This window comes from Salmo salar, unplaced genomic scaffold (genome assembly GCF_965601325.2).
Source record: "Salmo salar unplaced genomic scaffold, fSalSal1 ptg000357l, whole genome shotgun sequence".
NCBI classification, from domain to species: Eukaryota; Metazoa; Chordata; class Actinopteri; order Salmoniformes; family Salmonidae; genus Salmo; species Salmo salar.
In genome coordinates this window covers 700,001-725,659 of record NW_027675358.1, presented here as the reverse complement: position 1 = coordinate 725,659, position 25,659 = coordinate 700,001, and the positions used below count along the sequence as shown (strand labels likewise).

Sequence of the window (25,659 nt, the reverse complement as noted above, 5' to 3'; positions counted from 1 at the left end):
CCTCCCCCTTTTTCCTCCAAACATAACGATGTTCATTATGGCCAAACAGTTCTTGTATTGTTTCATCTGACCAGAGGACATTTCTCCAAAAAGTACGATCTTTGTCCCCATGTGCAGTTGCAAACCGTAGTCTGGCGTTTTTTATGGTGGTTTGGGAGCAGTGGCTTCTTCCTTGCTGAGCAACCTTTCAGATTATGTCGATATAGGACTCATTTTACTGTGGATATAGATACTTTTGTACCTGTTTCCTCCAACATCTTCACAAGGTCCTTTGCTGTTGTTCTGGGATTGATTTGCACCAAAGTAAGTTAATCTCTAGGAGACAGAACGCGTCTCCTTCCTGAGCGGAATGGCGGCTGTGTGGTCCCATGGTGTTTAGACTTGCGTACTATTGTTTGAACAGATGAACGTGTTACCTTCAGGCGTTTGGAAACTGTTCCCAAGGATGAACCATACTTGTGGAGGTCTACAATTTTTTTTCTGAGATCTTGGCTGATTTCTTTTCATTTTCCCATGATGTCAGGCAAAGAGGCACTGAGTTTGAAGGTAGGCCTTGAAATACATCCAAATGATGTCAATTAGCCTACCAGATGCTTCTAAAGCCATAACATGATTTTCTGGAATTTTCCAAGCTGTTTAAAGGCACAGTCAACTTAGTGCATGTAAACTTCTGACCCACTGGAATTGTGATACAGTGAATTATAAGTGAAATAATCTGACTGTAAACAATTGTTTCAAAAATTACTTGTGTCATGCACAAAGTAGATGTCCTAACCGACTTGCCAAAACTATATAGTTTGTTAACAAGAAATTTGTGGAGAGGTTCAAAAACACGTTTTAATGACTCCAACCTAAGTGTATGTACACATCCGACTTCAACTGTATGTGATTGACGATTAAAAATTCAATTCTCATGATGCCATGATTAAGAACAATCATGAATAAATCATGAATCAGAATGAGTGAGAAAGTTACAGAGGCCACAACAGAACATGCTAACCTCCCACCATTACCAATAACAGAGGATACAACAGAACATGCTAACCTCTCACCATTAACAATAACAGAGGCTACAACAAAACATGCTAACCTCCCACCATTACCAATAACAGAGGATACAACAAAACATACTAACCTCTCACCATTACCAATAACAGAGGCTACAACAAAACATGCTAACCTCTCACCATTACCAATAACAGAGAATACAACAAAACATGCTAACCTCTCACCATTACCAATAACAGAGGCTACAACAAAACATGCTAACCTCTCACCATTACCAATAACAGAGGATACAACAAAACATGCTAACCTCTCACCATTACCAATAACAGAGGCTACAACAAAACATGCTAACCTCTCACCATTACCAATAACAGAGGATACAACAAAACATGCTAACCTCTCACCATTACCAATAACAGAGGCTACAACAAAACATGCTAACCTCTCACCATTACCAATTACAGAGGCTACAACAAAACATGCTAACCTCTCACCATTACCAATAACAGAGGCTACAACAAAACATGCTAACCTCTCACCATTACCAATAACAGAGGCTACAACAAAACATGCTAACCGCTCACCATTACCAATAACAGAGGCTACAACAAAACATGCTAACCTCTCACCATTACCAATAACAGAGGCTACAACAAAACATGCTAACCTCTCACCATTACCAATAACAGAGGATACAACAAAACATACTAACCTCTCACCATTACCAATAACAGAGGGGGTTTGATCCTTGTGCCTCTGTAACTTTCTCATTCATCATCATTCTCGATTCATTCTTATTCTTACTGACAATACAAGTGAAGTGACTCCAAAATGACAGGACATTATTCACCAATCAGTTTCTATTAGGAAAAACATAATCCAAAACACAACCAAGACAAACTGCAAAATGAATTCAACAAGTTAGTAGAATCACAGGCTTGATGTAATCACTGCAGGCATGGAACATGGGACTAAATACTAAACTTATGACAACTTTAAAACAATATAAGCAAATTTGTCCGAATATGTACAACTTTTTCAAATGGGAGAACTAAATACATAAAGTGCTTTCCTTTCGTAACAGTAACACAGCTATGTATGAAAATACCCTCAAATAAAAGGTGACATTCTGTACTGTCACCTGATATGAAAAATTCTATCTCAAATCCAAAATGCTGGAGCATAGCACCACATTTAAAACTATAAGCTTCACTGTCCAAACACATATGGTGTGGACTATGTGTTTCTGGTAAACACATGTGGATCTGGTGAACAGTTATCACTTTTTGACTACCTACAGGAATACTGACCTCAGAGTCTCCAGTTTACAGTGGAGATTCCCCAGTCCAGCAGAGAGCAGCTTCACTCCTGAATCCTTCAGGTCATTGTTACTCAGGTCCAGCTCTCTCAGGTGTGAGGGGTTTGACCTCAGAGCTGAGACCAGAGAAGCACAGCCTTTCTTTGTGACTCCACAGCCTGACAGCCTGACAAAGAGATCATCATGACTTCACAAACATACTGTTAATTTAATGAGTAGTGTAGAAGGACAACGGTAGATGCATTTGGTTTATTCTCTCAAACAACATATAGATTTGTATGGTCATAATGTTATACTAATGTGAAAATCAATGCATTTATTCAATATGTTATTCAATATAATATTATATACATATTACACTACATATTTTTCTCTAAACTGAATATTGCTTCCTGATGATTAGTTCTTGTATGTCATTTTATGTACTCACAGAGCAGCTCTGGAGGCTTTGACCACTGGCAGCAGCCTCAGAAGACCTTTCTCTGATCTGGAGAATTTCTTCAGGTCAAACACATCCAGCTCCTTTTCTGAAGTCAGCAATACAAAGGCCAGAGCTGACCACTGTGCAGGTGACAGGTTGGGTTTTGAGAGACTTCCTGAGCTCAGGTAGCTTTGGATCTCCTCCACTAGAGAATGGTCATTCAGTTCATTCAGACAGTGGAACAGATTGATGCACCTCTCTGGAGAGGGATTCTCCCTGATCTTCTCCTTGATGTGCTTGACTGTTTCTTCATGGCTCTTTGAGCTGCTTCTTCTCTTTGTCAGTAGACCTCGTAAGTGCTTCTGATTGGACTCCAATGAGAGGCCCAGAACGAAGCGGAGGAACAGGTCCAGGTTTCCCATCTCACTTTGTAAGGCTTTATCCACAGCACTCTTGTAGAAAGTAACTTCAGACTTGTATTTTGTTTGCAGTTCATCCATTAGATTCTCATTGTTGTTGATGAATGAGAGGAACACATACACAGCAGCCAGAAACTCCTGAATGCTCAGATGAACGAAGCAGTACACCTTGTCCTGGTACAGCACACATTCCTCTTTAAAGAGCTGTGTGCACAATCCTGAGTACACTGAGGCTTCATTGACATCAATGCCAGCCTCTTTCAGGTCTTTTTCATAGAAAATCAGATTGCCCTTCACTAGCTGTTGAAAAGCCAGTTTTCCCAGTGACAGAATGCTCTCGTTATTCAAGTGTGGATCTGTCTCTTCTTTCCCAAGATACTTTTCATTCTTCTGGTTGGTATGAAACACCACAAGGTGTGTGTACATCTCAGTCAGAGTCTTGGGCATCTCTTCTCTATTATGTTTCAGCATGTGTTCGAGGACTGTTGCAGAAATCCAACAGAAGACTGGAATGTGGCACATGATGTGGAGGCTCCTTGATGTCTTTATGTGTGAGATGATTCTGCTGGCCAGGTCCTCATCACTGAATCTCTTCCTGAAGTACTCCTCCTTCTGTGGGTCATTGAACCCTCGTACCTCTGTCACCTGGTCAACACACCCTGAAGGGATCTTATTGGCTGCTGCAGGTCGGGTAGTTATCCAGAGGAGAGCAGAGGGAAGCAGATTTCCCTTGATGAGATTTGTCAGCAGAACATCCACTGAGGTTGACTTTGTGACGTCCCAACAGATCTTGTTCTTCTGGAAGTCTAGGGGCAGTCGGCACTCATCCAGACCATCAAAGATGAACAGAACTTTGTACTTGTTGTAGATGGAGATTCCTGATTGTTTGGTTTCCATTGAGAAGTGATTGACAAGTTCAATCAAAGTGTGTTTTTCCCCTTTCATCAAATTCAGCTCCCGAAAAGGGAATGAAAACACAAATTGAACATCCTGATTTGCTTTTCCTTCAGCCCAGTCCAGAATGAACTTCTGCACAGAGACTGTTTTTCCAATGCCAGCGACTCCCTTTGTCAGCACAGTTCTGATACGTTTGTCTTGTCCGGTTAAGGGTTTGAAGATGTCGTTACATTTGATTGCAGTCTCTGGTCTTGCTTGTTTCCTGGTTGTTGTCTCAATCTGTCTCAGTTCATGTTCATTATTGACCTGTCCTGTTCCACCCTCTGTGATGTAGAGCTCTGTGTAGATCTTATTGAGAAGTGTTGGGTTTCCTTGTTTAGCGATCCCCTCAAATACACATTGAAACTTCTTCTTTAGATTAGATTTGAGTTCACGTTGGCAAATCACAGCAAGCTCATCTGAATGAAGAAATAGCACAGAGGATATTAATATTACGTCTGTTTTAATGCCTACAGTATTGTAGGACTGTTATAACATTTTAAATTATAATCATTTATTCTCTTAACTGAATGTATTGTCATGACGTTGCCCTCACTCTGGGAACAGGGAGCACAGTTGACCCCCTCCGCCTTGCACCATCCCCCTACCTACCTCTCCCTACCCAGGCCCTGTCAAGGCGGTCGTAAATTCCAAAGGAAATGTCCTGCCTAACAGGCCCAGTTGAGACTGAGAGGGGTTTCATAGAGAGACAAGGAAATTCTTCCAACTCACAGAATTGGGGAACCAAACGACATTTATGTTCTGGAGAAGGTATAAAAGATCGGTGAAGAATCCAGCTACGAACTGGTCCGCTTGGTACAATTGTGTGATACTCAGAAGAGACCACAGTATTACCATAAAACTGTTTATATAATAGCCTCAGCTATGGGACTTGCATCTAAATGGTTGTATAAAATGTATTAACCTCTCTAGGCTAGGCGGGACGAATTCGTCCCACCTACGTAACAGCGACTGCTATCCTGTGGCGCGATTTTCAAAACCTTAAAAATCCTATTACTTCAATTTCTCAAACATATGACTATTTTACAGCCATTTAAAGACAAGACTCGTTAATCTAACCACACTGTCCGATTTCAAAAAGGCTTTACAACGAAAGCAAAATATTAGATTATGTCAGCAGAGTACCAAGCCAGAAATAATCAGACACCCATTTTTCAAGCCAGCATATAATGTCACCAAAACCCAGAAGACAGCTAAATGCAGCACTCACCTTTGATGATCTTCATCAGATGACAACCCTAGGACATTATGTTATACAATACATGCATGTTTTGTTCAATCAAGTTCATATTTATATCAAAAACCAGCTTTTTACATTAGCATGTGACGTTCAGAACTAGCATACCCCCCGCAAACTTCCGGGGAATTCGCTAATATTTTACTAAATTACTCACGATAAACGTTCACAAAAAGCATAACAATTATTTTAAGAATTATAGATACAGACCTCCTCTATGCACTCGATATGTCCGATTTTAAAATAGCTTTTTGGTGAAAGCACATTTTGCAATATTCTAAGTACATAGCCCAGGCATCACGGGCTCGCTATTTAGACACCCGGCAAGTTTAGCACTCACCATAATCATATTTACTATTATAAAAATGTCATTACCTTTTGTTGTCTTCGTCAGAATACACAGCCAGGACTGCTACTTCAATAACAAATGTTGGTTTGGTCCAAAATAATCCATCGTTATATCCGAATAGCGGCGTTTTGTTCGTGCATTCCAGACACTATCCGAAATAGTAAAGAAGTGTCACGCGCTTGGCGCAATTCGTGACAATAAAATTCTAAGTATTCCATTACCGTACTTCGAAGCATGTCAACCGCTGTTTAAAATCAATTTTTACGACACTTTTCTCGTAGAAAAGCGATAATATTCCGACAGGGAATCTCCTTTTCGGCAAACAGAGGAAAAAATCCCAAAGGCGGGGGCGGTCGGGGTCACGCGCATAAGCTAGTGTCTCTTGATGGGCCACTTGAGAAAGGCGATAATGTGTTTCAGCCTGGGGCTGGAATGACGACATTCTGTTTTTTCCCGGGCTCTGAGCGCCTATGGACGACGTGGGAAGTGTCACGTTAGAGCAGAGATCCTTAGTAAATGATAGAGATGGAAAAGAAGTTCAACAAATGGTCAGACAGGCCACTTCCTGTAAAGGAATCTCTCAGGTTTTGACCTGCCATTTGAGTTCTGTTATACTCACAGACACCATTCAAACAGTTTTAGAAAATTTAGGGTGTTTTCTATCCATATGTAATAAGTATATCCATATTCTAGTTACTGGGTAGGAGTGGTAACCAGATTAAATCGGGTATGTTTTTTATCCAGCCGTGTCAATGCTGCAAGCGTCCCACCTAGCCCATAGAGGTTAAACGATTAATCAGTTTAATCGCGTGATAATAATTACAGGGAGTTATTTGATAAACAAGTTTAATGGTGCCCAAAGACACAACAGTATAAATGTGTATATGTTTTCATAATGCATTACAGACTGGTGTGACTGATTACATTATTATTGGTATTATTGATGGTATTATTAATGTTCTCTCTCTCTCTCTCTCTCTCTCTCTCTCTCTCTCTCTCTCTCTCTGTCTCTCTCTCTAAATTAATCCACACAACACATCCCTTCTGCTACTTGATGAGGTCACTAGGTGTTGTGTTAAGGCTGCTACAATATCATTGAGTTACACAGCTACTTTAGCTGTACTTTAGCCACAGCTTTTAAATGTTATAAAACAGCATTCAACATGAGTAAAACAGCTCTTACTTTTCTCCAGTGTGTCAGCAAGCTCTTTCTGGTTCATTTTCCTCAGGACGTGCAGTGTGATCTTCAGAGCCCCCTCTCTGGCACTGCTCTCCTGCTTCTCATCTTCAGCATCCACCACTTCCTCATCCTGCTTCTGACTCTCAAAGCCTTGTGGGAGTTCTGGACTAAGATTCCTCTTGAACATTTTCAGCTCGTTCTTCACAAATGTAATAATTTTCTCTTCAAGCAACTGAAATAATAAAGTAAATAAGTTAAGCAAGAGAAGAAATGCTTTCTCATCAACACAATAATGAATGATTGACAGATCAACTTTACTTGAGGAAAACAAAAACAAATGTTCATAACAGGACCACATACACTGAATATAGAGTCCAGGTCTGTTTGATGACTCTGGGAAGACTGACCACTGAGAATCTCTGACTCTGATCTCTCCTGTTGGTTTCTGTGGACAAAACATGAGATTACAGTACACACACACACACACACACACACACACACACACACACACACACACACACACACACACACACACACACACACACACACACACACACACACACACACACACACACACACACACACACACACACACACACACACACACACACACACACACACACGGAGGGAACGTTGTGTTTGTTTCATATTGTTTTAGGACTATGAAAATGGACTAAAGGATTAGCCTATGGATTATGAAAACAACCAAAAGAAATGTGAAAATGGGAGAGGAGAAATGACTAGAGACAGTGTTGTTTAACCTGTTGGGGATAGGGGGCAGTATTTGCACGGCTGGATAAAAAACGTACCCGATTTAATCTGGTGACTACACCTGCCCAGTAACTAGAATATGCATATAATTATTGGCTTTGGATAGAAAACACCCTAAAGTTTCTAAAACTCTTTGAATGGTGTCTGTGAGTATAACAGAACTCCTATGGCAGGCCAAAACCTGAGAAGATTTCAAGCAGGAAGTGGCCTGTCTGAGAAGTAGTGTTTCATCTTGGCTCTTTTTATTGAAGACTCAGGATCTGTGCAATAACATGACACTTCCTACGTCTTCCATAGGGTCTCAGAGCCCGGGAAAACGTTGAACGATATCGAGGCAGGCTCTGGCTGAAACACTTTATCGCTTTTGGCAAGTGGCCACTCAGAGTACTATGGGCTTAGGCGCGTGCCCGCTTCGACCGAATGGTTTCTTTTCCTTTGTCTGTTTATCTAAACGCAGATTCCCGGTTGGAATATTATCGCTTTTTTATGAGAAAAATGGCATAAAAATTGATTTTTAACAGCGGTTGACATGCTTCGAAGTACGGTAATGGAATATTTAGAATTCTTTTGTCACGAATTGCGCCATGCTCGTAACCCTGATTTAGCATTTAGGATAGTGTCTAGAACACACGAACAAAACGCCGCTGTTTGGATATAACGATGGATTATTTTGGACCAAACCAACATTTGTTATTGAAGTAGAAGTCCTGGGAGTGCATTCTGACGAAGACAACAAAGGTAAGAACATTTTTCTTATAGTAAATCTGACTTTGATGAGTGCTAAACCTGCTGGGTGTCTAAATAGCTAGCCCCGTGATGCCGGGCTATCTACTGAGAATATTGCAAAATGTGCTTTCACCGAAAAGCTATTTTAAAATCGGACATATCGAGTGCATAGAGGAGTTCTGTATCTATAATTCTTAAAATAATTGTTATGCTTTTTGTGAACGTTTATCGTGAGTAATTTAGTAAATTCACCGGCAGTGTTCGGTGGGAATGCTAGTCACATGCTAGTCACATGCTAATGTAAAAAGCTGGTTTTTGATATAAATATGAACTTGATTGAACAAAACATGCATGTATTGTATAACATAATGTCCTAGGGTTGTCATCTGATGAAGATCATCAAAGGTTAGTGCTGCATTTAGCTGTGGTTTGGGTTTATGTGACATTATATGCTAGCTTGAAAAATGGGTGTCTGATTATTTCTGGCTGGGTACTCTGCTGACATAATCTAATGTTTTGTTTTCGTTGTAAAGCCTTTTTGAAATCGGACAGTGTGGTTAGATTAACGAGAGTCTTATCTTTAAAATGGTGTAAAATAGTCATATTTTTTAAAAATTGAAGTAATAGCATATCTAACCTGTTATGGCATGTCAAGCTGGGAGGAAGATGTTCAGATGTTCAGTCTCCCCTGTCCTCAGCTTTTCCCCACCAAACAAGGGAACAGGAAGCCATTTATAACCCCCCACCCTAGCCTGGAGTTGACCAATCAGAATCCCCTGTCCTCAGCTTTTCCCCACCAAACAAAGGAACAGGATGCCATTTATAACCCCCCACCATAGCCTGGGGTTGACCAATCAGAAGTCCTTGCAGGACAACTTGGCCAATGGCCAATTAACAAGTATCCTGCTCTCGACTCAATGTACAGACCAATACCAACGTGGCCCACGTAGCACACGTCGCTCTGAGTTCAGGAGTGACATTCCACAGATTGTAACAGATGTTGAACTGAAACCCAACTCCTATTTACAATTCCCTATTGACCATTAGTACTCCAGTCCTCTCGTCCTCTCAAACTCTGCATTGTGTATTTATCTATAAAATATTCTTACATTAAGGAAAGATTTTAATGTAGAAAACTGATCTGAGAGCAGCGCTCCCTTTCTTTCCATCCTATCAGTATTGATACATGCTCCACCGGATGTGATACCTTGTAGTGCTGCTGATCCAGTTTCTACTGGTCTGACTGAGGATATGAACTCTGACCTGTCCACCAGACATGATACCTTGTAGTGCTGCTGATCCAGTTTCTACTGGTCTGACTGAGGATATGAACTCTGACCTGTCCACCAGACGTGATACCTTGTAGTGCTGCTGATCCAGTTTCTACTGGTCTGACTGAGGATATGAACTCTGACCTGTCCACCAGACGTGATACCTTGTAGTGCTGCTGATCCAGTTTCTGCTGGTCTGACTGAGGATATGAACTCTGACCTGTCCACCAGACGTGATACCTTGTAGTGCTGCTGATCCAGTTTCTGCTGGTCTGACTGAGGATATGAACTCTGACCTGTCCACCAGACGTGATACCTTGTAGTGCTGCTGATCCAGTTTCTACTGGTCTGACTGAGGATATGAACTCTGACCTGTCCACCAGACATGATACCTTGTTGTGCTGCTGATCCAGTTTCTGCTGGTTTGCCTGCGGATATGGAGCTCTGCCCTGTTCACCAGACTTGCTACGTTGACCTTATACCTTGTAAATAAAAAAAAGGAAATAGTAACACAAAATAACAATAATTACGCTATAAGGATTACCAGTACTGAGTCAATGTGCAGGGGTACCAGGTAGTTGAGGTAATAATGAGACTATAAGGAGTACCAGTACTGAGTCAATGTGCAGGGGTACCAGGTAGTTGAGGTAATAATGAGACTATAAGGAGTACCAGTACTGAGTCAATGTGCAGGGGTACCAGGTAGTTGAGGTAATAATGAGGCTATACGGAGTACCAGTACTGAGTCAATGTGCGGGGTACCAGGTAGTTGAGGTAATAATGAGGCTATACGGAGTACCAGTACTGAGTCAATGTCCAGGGGTACCAGGTAGTTGAGGTAATAATGAGGCTATAAGGAGTACCAGTACTGAGTCAATGTGCAGGAGTACCAGGTAGTTGAGGTAATAATGAGACTATAAGGAGTACCAGTACTGAGTCAATGTGCAGGGGTACCAGGTAGTTGAGATAATAATGAGACTATAAGGAGTACCAGTACTGAGTCAATGTGCAGGGGTACCAGGTAGTTGAGGAAAGTTGAGGTAATATGTACATGTAGGTAAGGATAAAAGTGATTAGGCAATCAGGATAGAGATTACATCTCCTCATCCAGGGAGAGCACACACACACACACACACACACACACACACACACACACACACACACACACACACACACACACACACACACACACACACACAGGGAGGGAACGTTGTGTTTGTTTAATATTGTTTTAGGACTATGAAAATGGAAAAATAATTAGCCTATGGATTATGAAAGCAACCAAAATAAATGTGAAAATGGGAGAGGAGAAATGACTACAGACAGTGTTGTTAAACTCACTGACCATGACCCATGAGTTCTTCTTACCTTTGTTCAGTAGAAAAGTCTCCCTCTCTAAAGTTTAGAGGTTGACCCATAGACCAGTCACTCTTCATGGACACACAGCTGGGAACAGGGGAGGCTGGTCTCTCCTGCTTGATTGGTCTTCAACACAACAGAGACAAACATTACATTTCTCATCTACTCTGATCTCAGATGGGGAAACATAAGAAGAGTTTCATTACTAAACGCTATATATCACTTTCAGAAACGTTCATGTATTAGCTTTTAGGGTAGGGGGCAGAATTTAGAAGTTTCGATGACAAACGTGCCCAAAGTAAATGCCTGTTACTCAGGCCCAGAAGCTAGGATATGCATATGCATGGTAGTATTGGATAAAAAACACTCTGACATTTCTAAAACTGTTTAACTTCTATGGGCTACATGGGGCGCTAGCGCAAAAATCTAATAATTTCAATTTCTCAAATACATGACTATTTTACACCATTTTAAAGATACACTTCTCCTTGATGTAACCACATTGTCCGATTTCAAAAAGGCTTTACAGCGAAAGCAAAAGATTAGATTATGTTAGGAGAGTACGTAGACAAAAATAATCACACAGCCATTTTCCAAGCAAGGACATGTGTCAATAAAACCCAAAACACAGCTAAATGAAGCACTTACCTTTGACGATCTTCACCAGATGACACTCCTAGGACATTATGTTACACAATACATGAATGTTTTGTTCGATAAAGTTCATATTTATATCCAAAAACAGCATTTTACATTGGCGCGTGATGTTCAGAAAATGTATTCCCACCAAAACCATCGGTGAATGTGCACATCAATTTACAAAAATACTCATCATAAACGTTGACAAAATATATAACAATTATTTAACTTCTTGGGACTAGGGGGAAGTATTTTCACGGCCGGATGAAAAATGTACCCAATTTAAACTGGTTACTACTCTTGCCCAGGAAATAGAATATGCATATTATTAGTAGATTTGGATAGAAAACACTCTGAAGTTTCTAAAACTGTTTGAATGGTGTCTGTGAGTATAACAGAACTCATATTGCAGGCAAAAACCTGAGAACATTTCAACCAGGAAGTGTAAGGTCTGAGAATTGTAATTCTTATTTCTAGTCCCATTTCGAAACTACAGTAGCTGTGGTTCAGTACGTGCACTCTGCCTTCTCGAGCAAAACGAGGTAATTTTCTAACCGCGAGGTTTGTACGATGTAATTTATTGGCAGGATGGAAGATGCAGTCTTGTCTTTTCTATTCCGAGGTTGTTTACTCACAATATCAGATATTTAAAATGATTTTTTATAATGCATCCTAATCACAATGATAAGGTTGAGGTTCTGACTAGTGATTATTTACCCGGGGTTCAATACCTGCTATAGTCACTGTTTATTTGCTCTCCCAAAAGCAACACAGCCCAAATACGAGCTATATAGCTACCTAAAGTAATGAGTGACCATTTTAGAAAATCATGGGACATATAGTCTGTGGTTGCATGCTATTTTATGTCAATCATATTGCTGCTTGTAGCCTATAACTGATGCTTCGTGGTCTTATGCTGCCATCTATTGGAAATATTTAGCAATTAAAAGTTATTAATTCACATAAAGACGTAGGTGAGGCAGCTGAGAAATAAAGTGTATTTTTCTTGTAAATTCATTAGATCAGTCTCAAACCTGCCTCACCTATCCCACACCAATTGCTTGCTTGCGCGCCAGGAGGCTAGTTCCTTTTGGCCATTTATGCAAGTATATGGCGAAGCGCGTTACGCATATCTATGAGTTATGAAAGTTATGAAAACAAAGTGTTTTGCAAATTTTGAACTTACAATATGGCTACTAATACTGGAAAAGCTAAATCAATGTCCAAGCATAGAGATTTTTGACGATATTCTTGCATACATTTTTTTTGAGACAACAGCTAAAGGAGAGGACGCTAACGTTACCTGCTAACGTTACATTAGACTGGTAAGTGAAATACGAGTCTTCATATTTATATTCTTTTATATTGAAAGCCACAACATGTCAAAGTCAACATACAATATACATTGGCACCCGACTGGCACAGTTGTCTAACACACTGCAAGTACCTGGTTCGAATCCGTCCGTGATTGGGAGTCCCATAGGGAGGCGCACAATTGGCCCAGCGTCGTCCGGGTTTGGCCGGGGTTTGTAAATAAGAATTTGTACTGACTTGCCTAGTTAATACGTTTCACATATTAGTTTGCAAACAATGTAAAACAAATGACAATAAAGCTGCATACAAACATGCTCTTTTTTGTTGTCTTGAGTTAGGCAGCTCCTAAATGCAGGTGTTTCAGCCTAGCTCAGTGCTTTCTGTGGTGGTGGGGCAGCCAGAGGAAAATACTGAGCGTAGGGGTTGGTAATGATCTGTAGTTGCGCCTTGATTGGCTCAGTGTTCTGTCACTCATGGAGACACTACGTCACCGTAAAATCTACAGGGAGAGCTCAAAAATTCAAGCCCATTGGGTGCTGCCATAGAGTTACATTAGAAGTGCCCATCCAAAAGGCTCAAGGTCATTGGCCACAGATAAAATTGTCAAATCACGTTATATCTACCTTAGCTTTGATTGGACTGATCATGTCAACATCATACGTTCAAAATCTTAGCTAGCAATGAGTGGTTTGGAAGGAATCAGTGGCTAACTGCACGCATTGCAAAGCAGTCACTAGCCAGCAATTCAGTGGAGAGGGTGTGTGGTCCAATTCTGAGTTTAAGGGTCTCTTTTCCAAGCTTAAAAATATAAATATTTACATGCAACACCATGGGACAGAAAAGGCTGAATACATTGGCCGTGCTGTGAATCCAGCATGAATTCTGCTTCCTTCAAAACAACTGGAAACTGGGAAATCTCAGACTTCAGTGAGTTCAGGACAACTAGAAACTCTGAAAAAAACGAGCTCCGACTGAGAAAATACGGTTTGAACAGTCATCCAACTCGAAATTCCAAGTGGGGATCTCGGCCTCTTTCTAGAGCTCCAACCCGAAGATCACTGACGTCATCATTAGAACTTCCCAGTTCACAGTTGTCTTGAAAACACCATAAATCCAGAGAATGACATACTTTGATGACAGAATTTGCCCACAAGGACCGCCGCGCCACCCCACCCTATACGAAACACATCCCTTACTTGAAGTGTTTCTACAATTCCCTATGGGAAAACTGTACGGTAGAAAAATGTTTGGATTTTGACAGCAATGCTAAGAAGTTACAGATAAATTCAAAATGAGAGGCTAAAAGGACAGAACTCTTGATGCAGCAATGATGAAAATATCTCAAAAACCAACAGAGGAATTGCTAAAAACTCGACCAAATAAGAATAACAACCGTCTTTTGCACCAAGTACACCAAGTATTCTGATAGATAGCAATACTGGAAAAGCACTGGAATATTCTACAATCAGACAAAAATAAACACACACCTCTTCAAGGAACCCCACTGGTGGTCTATAAGGAACCCCACTGGTGGTCTGTAAGGAACCCCCACTGGTGGTCTATAAGGAACCCCCACTGGTGGTCTATAAGGAACCCCACTGGTGGTCTATAAGGAACCCCCACTGGTGGTCTGTAAGGAACCCCCACTGGTGGTCTATATGGAACCCCCACTGGTGGTCTGTAAGGAACCCCACTGGTGGTCTATAAGGAACCCCCACTGGTGGTCTGTAAGGAACCCCCACTGGTGGTCTATAAGGAACCCCCACTGGTGGTCTATAAGGAACCCCCACTGGTGGTCTATAAGGAACCCCCACTGCTGGTCTATAAGGAACCCCTACTGGTGGTCTGTAAGGAACCCCCACTGGTGGTCTATGAGAAACCCCCACTGGTGGTCTATGAGGAACCCCCACTGGTGGTCTATAAGGAACCCCCACTAGTGGTCTATAAGGAACCCCCACTGGTGGTCTATAAGGAGCCCCCACTGGTGGTCTATAAGGAACCCCACTGGTGGTCTATAAGGAACCCCCACTGGTGGTCTATAAGGAACCCCCACTGGTGGTCTATAAGGAACCCCCACTGGTGGTCTATAAGGAACCCCCACTGGTGGTCTATATGGAACCCCACTGGTGGTCTGTAAGGAACCCCCACTGGTGGTCTATAAGGAACCCCACTGGTGGTCTATAAGGAACCCCCACTGGTGGTCTATAAGGAACCCCCACTGGTGGTCTGTAAGGAACCCCCACTGGTGGTCTATAAGGAACCCCCACTGGTGGTCTGTAAGGAGCCCCCACTGGTGGTCTATAAGGAACCCCACTGGTGGTCTGTAAGGAACCCCCACTGGTGGTCTATAAGGAACCCCACTGGTGGTCTATAAGGAACCCCCACTGGTGGTCTGTAAGGAACCCCCACTGGTGGTCTATATGGAACCCCCACTGGTGGTCTGTAAGGAACCCCACTGGTGGTCTATAAGGAACCCCCACTGGTGGTCTGTAAGGAACCCCCACTGGTGGTCTATAAGGAACCCCCACTGGTGGTCTATAAGGAACCCCCACTGGTGGTCTATAAGGAACCCCCACTGCTGGTCTATAAGGAACCCCTACTGGTGGTCTGTAAGGAACCACCACTGGTGGTCTATAAGGAACCCCCACTGGTGGTCTATGAGAAACCCCCACTGGTGGTCTATGAGGAACCCCCACTGGTGGTCTATAAGGAACCCCCACTAGTGGTCTATAAGGAACCCCCACTGGTGGTCTATAAGGAGCCCCCACTGGTGGTCTATAAGGAACCCCACTGGTGGTCTATAAGGAACCCCCACTGGTGGTCTATAAGGAACCCCCACTGGTGGTCTATAAGGAACCCCCACTGGTGGTCTATAAGGAACCCCCACTGGTGCTCTATAAGCGTGGTCACAATATTGTAGATAGTTTGGTGAGATCTGACCTGCCCTCTGAGCCCACTCAGACACTCTTGACACCCATCCCAAATGGGAACTACAAACGTGGCTCATGAGCACAGTGCAACAGCACTATAAAAACATCCATCTTCAGACATCAACATACAGGTAGAACAATCCCTGTTAGAGGGATCATCTCATGCAAGACCAAGGGAGTGATCTATCTCATCACCTGTTCATGTGGGAAAGCCTACGTAGGACAAACGAAAAGACAATTAAAACAACGCATAGCTGAACACAGCAGCTCAATCAGGTGTAAGAACATTGACTATCCAATAGCAGCTCACTTTGTTGAAGCTGACCATCCAATCTCCTCCCTCCAATACACAGGCATTGAGCATGTTGCTCTACCAAGGAGAGGAGGTAACATGGAGATCCTACTACTACAAAGGGAGGCTTACTGGAGATCCTGTCTAAAAACATGGACCCCTAGTGGTCTGAATATTGACTTTGATCTCAGGCCCTTATGAACAGTTCTCTGTTTTAAATGTATATATTCTTTCTACAGCTTATCAGAGTACATCCAATATGTTCCCCTGTTGATGATGCTCATTATGCATTATGGTTGAACCAAAACATTAGATGGAACAAATGTTTTTATTGAAATAGGAAACAATTAAATATGTGAAATTGAATAAAACAATAATGTATGTTGACGCTAATGTTATGTACAATTATCAGTTATGTTTCTATATGATAACAATAGCCTGATATATTCAATATGCCAGAAACTATTGTTTTTTAACAGTTTCACTCAATTCATTCTAATTAACTTAATAATCATGACACACCCCTCTCTATTGTCATTGGATGCACAAACTGCACTGTTTTTCTACATAACCTGGTTCAAGTATTGATGACATCACCCTGAAGAAGGCACAGTGATGCTGAAACGTTGGTAAATAGCCAATAAATTACTGGGAGTTTATATATGGAGTGTGGGATTCTATTTTTTATAGCTTATAGTTTAGCCGTTAGTCAGAACCTCCACATAAACAAACATTATCTGGGTGTGCGACAGCTCATGTTTTTTATTGGAAAAACTATTGGAACCATTTCCCTGTTTGACCACAAGGTGTTATGGGTATTATGACACCTCCACTGTGGGGCTCTATAAAACTATTGGAACCATTTCCCTGTTTGACCACTAGGTGTTATGGGTATTAGGACACCTCCACTGCGGGGCTCTATAAAACTATTGGAACCATTTCCCTGTTTGACCGCTAGGTTTTATGGGTATTATAACACCTCCACTGTGGGGCTCTATAAAACTATTGGAACCATTTCCCTGTTTGACCGCTAGGTGTTATGGGTATTATAACACCTCCACTGTGGGGCTCTATAACGCAAATGAAATGTGAGAATCTATGAATGCAGAATCTAGAGAATGCAACAATATTTGTTTCATCTTGCTGTGATGTTCTCAGTAAAATGTCATAAGCTAAAATCTATGAATTTTAAATCTTAGAACAGTAATATTTTACACACCCATAAGCCTTAATTTCTGAAGAAAAAAACACAAATGAGAAGAAATGGTGGATATAGTGTTTTGGATATAAACTCTTGATAAATTCTTTACAAAACTAATCTCACCTCTTAGATTTGGTGCCATGTTCCCCAGAGACACTCCTTTTAGAGGCAGGGCCCTCCTCCTCTCTCTTCCAAGAGAGACTCATTTTAGAGCAGTGACCCCTAAACAGAGATCCAGCATGTTGGTTGTGGTCAACACAGTGACAACTAAACAGAGATCCAACATGTTGGTTGTGGTCAACACAGTGACAACTAAACAGAGATCCAGCATGTTGGTTGTGGTTAACACAGTGACAACTAAACAGAGATCCAGCATGTTGGTTGTGGTTAACACAGTGACAACTAAACATTTTACATTTACATTTTAGTCATTTAGCAGACGCTCTTATCCAGAGCGACTTACAGTAGAGTGCATACATTTTATTACATTTTAAATACTGAGATCCAACATGTTGGTTGTGGTCAACACAGTAACAACTAAACAGAGATCCAGCATGTTGGTTGTGGTTAACACAGTGACAACTAAACAGAGATCCAGCATGTTGGTTGTGGTTAACACAGTGACAACTAAACAGAGATCCAGCATGTTGGTTGTGGTTAACACAGTGACAACTAAACAGAGATCCAGCATGTTGGTTGTGGTTAACACAGTGACAACTAAACAGAGATCCAGCATGTTGGTTGTGGTTAACACAGTGACAACTAAACAGAGATCCAGCATGTTGGTTGTGGTTAACACAGTGACAACTAAACAGAGATCCAGCATGTTGGTTGTGGTTAACACAATGACAACTAAACAGAGATCCAGCATGTTGGTTGTGGTTAACACAGTAACAACTAAACAGAGATCCAGCATGTTGGTTGTGGTTAACACAGTGACAACTAAACAGAGATCCAGCATGTTGGTTGTGGTTAACACAGTAATTCTTTAATGTCAATTGTTCTCATGTGTTCATTATCTCTTTGAGAAATAAAATATTTACTAACAGACATAGAAACTGTCAGGTGATTCAATGTAGTTGTGACATTTCATCTCTATGTTAACTGTCAATAATAATAATAATAAAATGTGTCACTGTTTGTCTCAGACACACACACACACACACACACACACACAGGGAGGGAATGTTGTCTTTGTTTAATATTGTTTTAGGACATCGAAAATGGACAAAAGGATTAGCCGATGGATTATGAAAACAACAAAAATAATGGGAGAAATGGGAGAAATGACTAGAGAGAGTGTTTTTTAACTCACTGACCATGACCCATGAGTTCTTCTTACCTTTGTTCAGTAGAAAAGTCTCCCTCTCTAAACGCTATAGGTTGCAGCATAGACCGGTCACTCTTCATGGACACACAGCTGGGTACAGGGGAGGCTGGTCTCTCCTGCTTGATTGGGCTTCAACACAACAGAGACAAACATCACATCTCTCATCTACTCTGAGCTCAGATGGGGAAACATAAGAAGAGGTTCATTCCAAAACGCTATATATCCATTTTCAGAAATGTTCTTTAATTAGCTTTTATTGTTTAAAGAAATTATGAAAGAGATTGGTGTGTTTTTTCACTATCTATGTCACGTCCTGACCAGCAGAGGGTGTTGTGTAGTTTTGGTTAGGACGTGGCAGAGTATGTCTGTGTATGTGTGTTCTGGGTGTTGTATTTCTATGTGGGTCTGTATGGCTCCCGATCAGGGACAGCTGGTGATCGTTGTTCCTGATTGGGAGTCATATAATTAGGAGTATGTTTGTCACTTGGGTTTGTGGGTGGTTGTGCTGACACTGCTAGTCTTTTGGGATGTACGTAGCATGTTATTAGTCATTCTGTTTATTGTTTTTTCCCCGTGGATACTTTGCTCTTATATATTAAAAAGATGAGTATCTACATTTCACTTACTGCAGTTTGGTCTCTTCAACATGGCTGTAATTATGACAGAACCACCCACCACAACAAGACCAAGCAGCGGAAAAGGGAGCAGGACGCTGAATATATGGACTATTCTGAGGAAATAGACTTCGACATGGACACTTGTGAGAAATGGACTTGGGAACAGATTCTGGCCGGAGAGGGCCCGTGGCGAAAGGCTGGTGAGGACCGGGAACGCTACCGGGGTACATGACTGGCGAGGAAGCCGGAGATGCACCCCCAATAATTTTTTTGGGGGGGGCACACGGGTAGTTTGGCTAGGCCTAGGAAGAGCCATAAGCCAGCTACCCGTGAGTACATGGAGGAGCGTATGGAGTGGAGGGCGCCGTGTTTCGCTGAGGTGCGCACTCTCTCGCCCATACGCACGCACAGTCCGGTGCGCGCCATTCCAGCCCCTCGCAGATGCCGTGCTAGAGTGGGCATCCAGCCTGGTAGGAGGATGCCTGCGCAGCGCGTCTGGTCGCCGGTACGCCTCCTAGGACCAGGCTACCCTACTCCCGCTCTATGCACGGCAACCATCAGGCCCCTGCACAGCCCAGTTCGCCCTGTACCAGCACCCCGCTCGTACAGGGCTGTTAGTTCCATCCAGCCAGGATGGGTTGTGCAGGTGGTGCGGTCACGGCCACCTGTGCGCCTCCATGGCCCAGTCTATCCGGTTCCTGCCTCTCGTGCTATCTCAGAAGTGAGTTCCTCCAGTCTGGCACGACCAGTACCAGCAACCCGGACCAAGCTTCCCATGAGTTGGCCTAGTCCTATTCAGCCTGTTCCCGCTCCTCGCACTAGCCCTAGGGTGCGTGTCTTCAGCCTGGTACCACCTCTACCAGCCCCACGCACCAGGCTTCCAGTGCGTCGGCCCAGCCTCAAGAGCCCGGCACCAGTGTGCAGTCCAGAGTATCCGGCACCAGTGTGCAGTCCAGAGTATCCGGCACCAGTGTGCAGTCCAGAGTATCCGGCACCAGTGTGCAGTCCAGAGTATCCGGCACCAGTGTGCAGTCCAGAGTATCCGGCACCAGTGTCTAGTCCGGAACCGAGGGAGACTGCCTGCGACCCGGAACCGAGGGAGACTGCCTGCGACCCGGAACCGAGGGAGTCTGCCTGCGACCCGGAACCGAGGGAGTCTGCCTGCGACCCGGAACCGAGGGAGTCTGCCTGCGACCCGGAACCGAGGGAGTCTGCCTGCGACCCGGAACCGAGGGAGTCTGCCTGCGACCCGGAACTGAAGGAGTCTACCTGCGACTCAGAACTGAATGTGACTAACTGTGTATTGAATGAGTCTGCCTACAGCGTGGAAATGAAGGAACCTGCCCACGATCCACAACGGATTGAGCCTGTCTACAACCCGGACCCCAATGAGTCTGCCTACAACCTGGAGGGCAGGAGGCCGGAACCAGAGCCACCTCCAGGATAGTTGGGGAGGGAGGGTGTAGCACAGTGCCGTTGTTGACGGCAGCCACCCTCCCTTCCCTCCCTTATTGTTTAGGGGGTATTTGTATTTGTTTTTCTTGTGGTTTTGGGGGATTTTGTGGTTTCTTTTTTTAGGTGCATTCGGGGTATGCACCTTTAGGGGGGGTACTGTCACGTCCTGACCAGCAGAGGGTGTTGTGTAGTTTTGGTCAGGACGTGGCAGAGTATGTCTGTATGTGTGTTCTGGGTGTTGTATTTCTATGTGGGTCTGTGTGGCTCCCGAACAGGGACAGCTGGTGATCATTGTTCCTGATTGGGAGTCATATAATTAGGAGTATGTTTGTCACTTGGGTTTGTGGGTGGTTGTGCTAACACCGCTAGTCTTTTGTTTGTATGTAGCCTGTTAGCCTGTAGTTAGTAGTTATTGTTTTTCCTGTGGATGCTTTGCTCGTATATATTAAAAAGATGAGTATCCACATTCCGTCTGCAGTTTGGTCCATTCAACACAGCAACAACCGTTACTAATATGCTGCTGTAAATAGGCATACTAGGTTATTGTACTTCATCAGCCAGTTAGCTTCAACAGGACACATGTCCTACCATCAGCCAGTAAGCTTCAACAGGACACATGTCCTACCATCAGCCAGTAAGCTTCAACAGGACACATGTCCTACCATCAGCCAGTAAGGTTCAACAGGACACATGTCCTACCATCAGCCAGTTAGCTTTAACAGGACACATGTCCTACCATCAGCCAGTTTACTTCAACAGGACACATGTCCTACCATCAGCCAGTAAGCTTCAACAGGACACATGTCCTACCATCAGCCAGTAAGCTTCAACAGGACACATGTCCTACCATCAGCCAGTAAGCTTCAACAGGACACATGTCCTACCATCAGCCAGTTAGCTTCAACAGGGCACATGTCCTACCATCAGCCAGTTAGCTTCAACAGGACACATGTCCTACCATTTGAAATGATGGTGTGAGGAACACTTCCCTGCTGAAATATATGGGTTGGTCAACAGTACATTCCACTCTGTATCAGATTTTCATTGATACACCGTTAACTGATTTAAAGTTAAACATAAAAACGAGTGATAGGTTACTGTTAGATAGTGATAGGCTCCTGTTAGATAGTGATAGGCTCCTGTTAGATAGTGATAGGCTACTGCTAGATAGTGATAGGCTCCTGTTAGATAGTGATAGGCTACTGCTAGATAGTGATAGGCTCTTGTTAGATAGTGCTAGGCTACTGCTAGATAGTGATAGGCTCCTGTTAGATAGTGATAGGCTACTGCTAGATAGTGATAGGCTCCTGTTAGATAGTGATAGGCTACTGCTAGATAGTGATAGGCTCCTGTTAGATAGTGCTAGGCTACTGCTAGATAGTGATAGGCTCCTGTTAGATAGTGATAGGCTACTGCTAGATAGTGATAGGCTCCTGTTAGATAGTGATAGGCTACTGTTAGATAGTGATAGTCTACTGTTAGATAGTGATAGGCTACTGCTAGATAGTGATAGGCTCCTGTTAGATAGTGATAGGCTACTGCTAGATAGTGATAGGCTCCTGTTAGATAGTGCTAGGCTCCTGCTAGATAGTGATAGGCTCCTGTTAGATAGTGATAGTCTTTTGGTACGTAGCCTGTTAGTCGTTTTTTTTTTTGTTGTTTATTGTTTTTTCCCGTGGATACTTTGCTCTTATATATTAAAAAGATGAGTATCTACATTTCACCTGCTGCAGTTTGGTCTCTTCAACACGGCTGTAATTATGACAATCTAATCATGGCATGGGGTTGTTCAATGACAGACATGTATTTGTTTAAAATCTATCACTTGATGGTTTCATTTCAGAGACAAATAATCATGTTTTTTTTCTAAATGCTACATACACAGTAATAATATATCTCTGCCTCACTGTCAGAGAAATCAGTAGTACTGCTAGGTTTTACAGTCAAATGTGACCGACCGTCTCAATTCGGTCGTATGTAGCAACATTTGAAATAGTGTTTTTTACATTAGATAATTTTACCTTTATTTAACTAGGCAAGTCAGTTAAGAACAAATTCTTATTTACAATGATGGCCTAGGAACAGTGGGTTAACTGCCTTGTTCAGTGGCAGAAAGACAGATTTTTTTTTTTCCTTGTCAGCTCAGGGATTCAATCTACCAACCTTTCCTTTCAGTTACAAGTCCAGCGCTCTAACCTGCGGTAGCCTAGAAAAGTAGAGAATCTCAGCCCCGCCAAAAAGCTTGTGTCAGCACTATGCCTTCTTGTGGATGGAATGAACTACTTACTAGGGACATAAGGTAATGTTATGAAATTGGGCTCCATGTAATTAACTAGTTTTCATCAGAAAAAAAACATTGTTAAAAATGGAATATGTCCAGCCTACTTGAGGCGCCCTGAAAATAATATTCAAAAGTTTGGTCCTGGACACAGAGGGGTTAAACACTAAAGTTACTGTCCATCTAGTGAAGAGAGGAGAACCGGACAGAGGTAGCCAGCATCAGTCAACGAGAGAGGGAGGATAGGATAACTGGGATGCTGCTGGTAGAGTAGCTAGCTAGCTAGCTTACCGAGCTGTACCGACTAGCTAGGATAACTAGGATGCTGCTGGTAGAATAGCTAGCTAGCTTACCGAGCTGTACCGACTAGCTTGGATAACTAGGATGCTGCTGGTAGAGTAGCTAGCTAACTTACCTAGCTGTAAAGACTAGCTACGATAACTAGGATGCTGCTGGTAGAGTATCTAGCTAGCTTACCTAGCTGTACCGACTAGCTAGGATAACTAGGATGCTGCTGGTAGAGTAGCTAGCTAGCTTACCTAGCTGTACCGACTAGCTAGGATGCTGCTGGTAGAGTATCTAGCTAGCTTACCGAGCTGTACCGACTAGCTAGGATAACTAGGATGCTGCTGGTAGAGTAGCTAGCTAGCTTACCTAGCTGTACCGACTAGCTAGGATAACTAGGATGCTACTGGTAGAGTAGCTAGCTAGCTTACCTAGCTGTACCGACTAGCTAGGATAACTAGGATGCTGCTGGTAGAGTAGCTAGCTAGCTTACCTAGCTAGGATAACTAGGATGCTGCTGGTAGAGTAGCTAGCTAGCTTACCTAGCTGTACCGACTAGATAGGATAACTAGGATGCTGCTGGTAGAGTAGCTAGCTAGCTTACCTAGCTGTACCGACTAGCTAGGATATCTAGGATGCTGCTGGTCGAGTAGCTAGCTAGCTAGCTTACCTAGCTGTACCGACTAGCTAGGATAACTAGGATGCTGCTGGTAGAGTAGCTAGCTAGCTTACCTAGCTGTACCGACTAGCTAGGATAACTAGGATGCTGCTGGTAGAGTAGCTAGCTAGCTTACCTAACTGTACCAACAAGCTAGGATAACTAGGATCCTGCTGGTAGAGTAGCTAGCTAGCTTACCTAGCTGTACCGACTAGCTTGGCTAGCTAGCAGGACGTTCGTCTGTCCCTCATCTCGATGATGACGACGAATCCAGTGAACCACAAAATGAAACAAGGATAGAGAGTGAAAAGGATCTGGCTACACTCATACGGTCCCTGACCGTAAAGCAAAAAGGAAATTGAACAATAAAACTTCGGCGTTTCAACACTGTAACAAACTCTGTCGTTATTCCCCAAGATCACCTCAGCCCACTCTGCGCGTAACCGGTACAATATGCTTTGCGCCACACTGTACGTGGACGCGGACAGATCTGTTTCTGTACAGGGATGCGGGCAGTTTCAGAACGTGGACATGAGCAGTGCAACACAATCAACTAAACCCAATGTTTACAGTGGGTTAAATTAGTAATATTCATTTTTTATTATTATGTTAAACAAACATTCGACGTTTTTTTATAACAATATTTTCAGATCTAGGCCCATGTCCACAAAGCGTCTCAGAGTAGAAAATTGGTCGTATAAGTACTGAGAATAAAGACATTTTACACTTATGTTACACTTATGGGTATAAATTAAAGCTATGCATGAAGTCTCTAGTCCCACCTAGTCGGCAGATATTTAGAACACCTCGTGAGCTGTCCTAAGTAGTTAAGAGTTAACAGCAGGTGTCTTGATAATACAATAGAATAATGCAGCGAGTCAGTGGTTCCTGAGCCACATGTAATTGCTTTGCAGTAGTTAAAAATAATGTTTTATATCTCTATATGGTCAATCCATAAATAATATATGTCTTGTGCTTTTGGCAATGATTTATGTATAATACTTATGTATAACAAGTGATACCATGTATGTCTCCAAAGCGTTTTGTCTTCATTTTGGCAGATTAATTTATGCTAATTTCTCAAGATTAACTCAGGTTTTCGTCCAGCGGCTAAGGAGTTGGAGCTGTGGCAGGAGTTGGACCTGTGGTCCAAAGGTGGCTGGTTTATATCCCGGGCCGGCGCTGGAAAAAACGTGAGGAATTGATCTGATCCCTGGAGGTCTGCTGGGTTCACATCCTCAAAACGTTCACCTTTCGTTGATCAGAACTCTAGAGGTTCTTCTTCACTGAACCTAAATATATATAACTTTTAGTGGTTCCATATATTAAGGAAGTGATAGAAGCCTTTTTGGTTCAATAAGGAACCTTCTTTTCTAAGAGTGTAAAATTAACACGTTTATCTTTTGATTATTTAATTATCTACATCATGTTATTTCAAGTTATCCCTTTGGAGCGCAACATCACATTGTTAAAAAAAATTATCCTAAATTTGGCATGGCTATAAATTGGGCAATTGAAGACATCTAGGGCGTAATCTGTGTTCGATGAAAATGAACATTGTATGCAACGTTGCAGGCAACATTATTGGCAAGGGACTTGATGCCTACTATGCCAAAGCTATTTAGAGTTGTTAAACGGGTGTGA

The 25,659-nt window shown here is 42.6% G+C and overlaps 1 protein-coding gene across 1 annotated transcript in view; it reads right to left on the bottom strand.

Moving 5' to 3' along the window:
- Positions 1-2,752: 2,752 nt before the first annotated feature.
- Positions 2,753-25,659, bottom strand: part of LOC106599211 (NLR family CARD domain-containing protein 3-like) — a 35,936-nt gene continuing 13,029 nt past the window's right edge. The window contains exons 3-9 of the mRNA XM_082971595.1: positions 18,735-18,851; positions 17,516-17,614; positions 11,026-11,142; positions 10,050-10,139; positions 7,250-7,334; positions 6,893-7,121; positions 2,753-4,521 (exon numbers count right to left, since the gene is read on the bottom strand). Coding sequence (XP_082827721.1) covers positions 2,753-4,521; positions 6,893-7,121; positions 7,250-7,334; positions 10,050-10,139; positions 11,026-11,142; positions 17,516-17,614; positions 18,735-18,851 — 2,506 coding nt within the window. The remainder of the gene's footprint in view (positions 4,522-6,892; positions 7,122-7,249; positions 7,335-10,049; positions 10,140-11,025; positions 11,143-17,515; positions 17,615-18,734; positions 18,852-25,659) is intronic.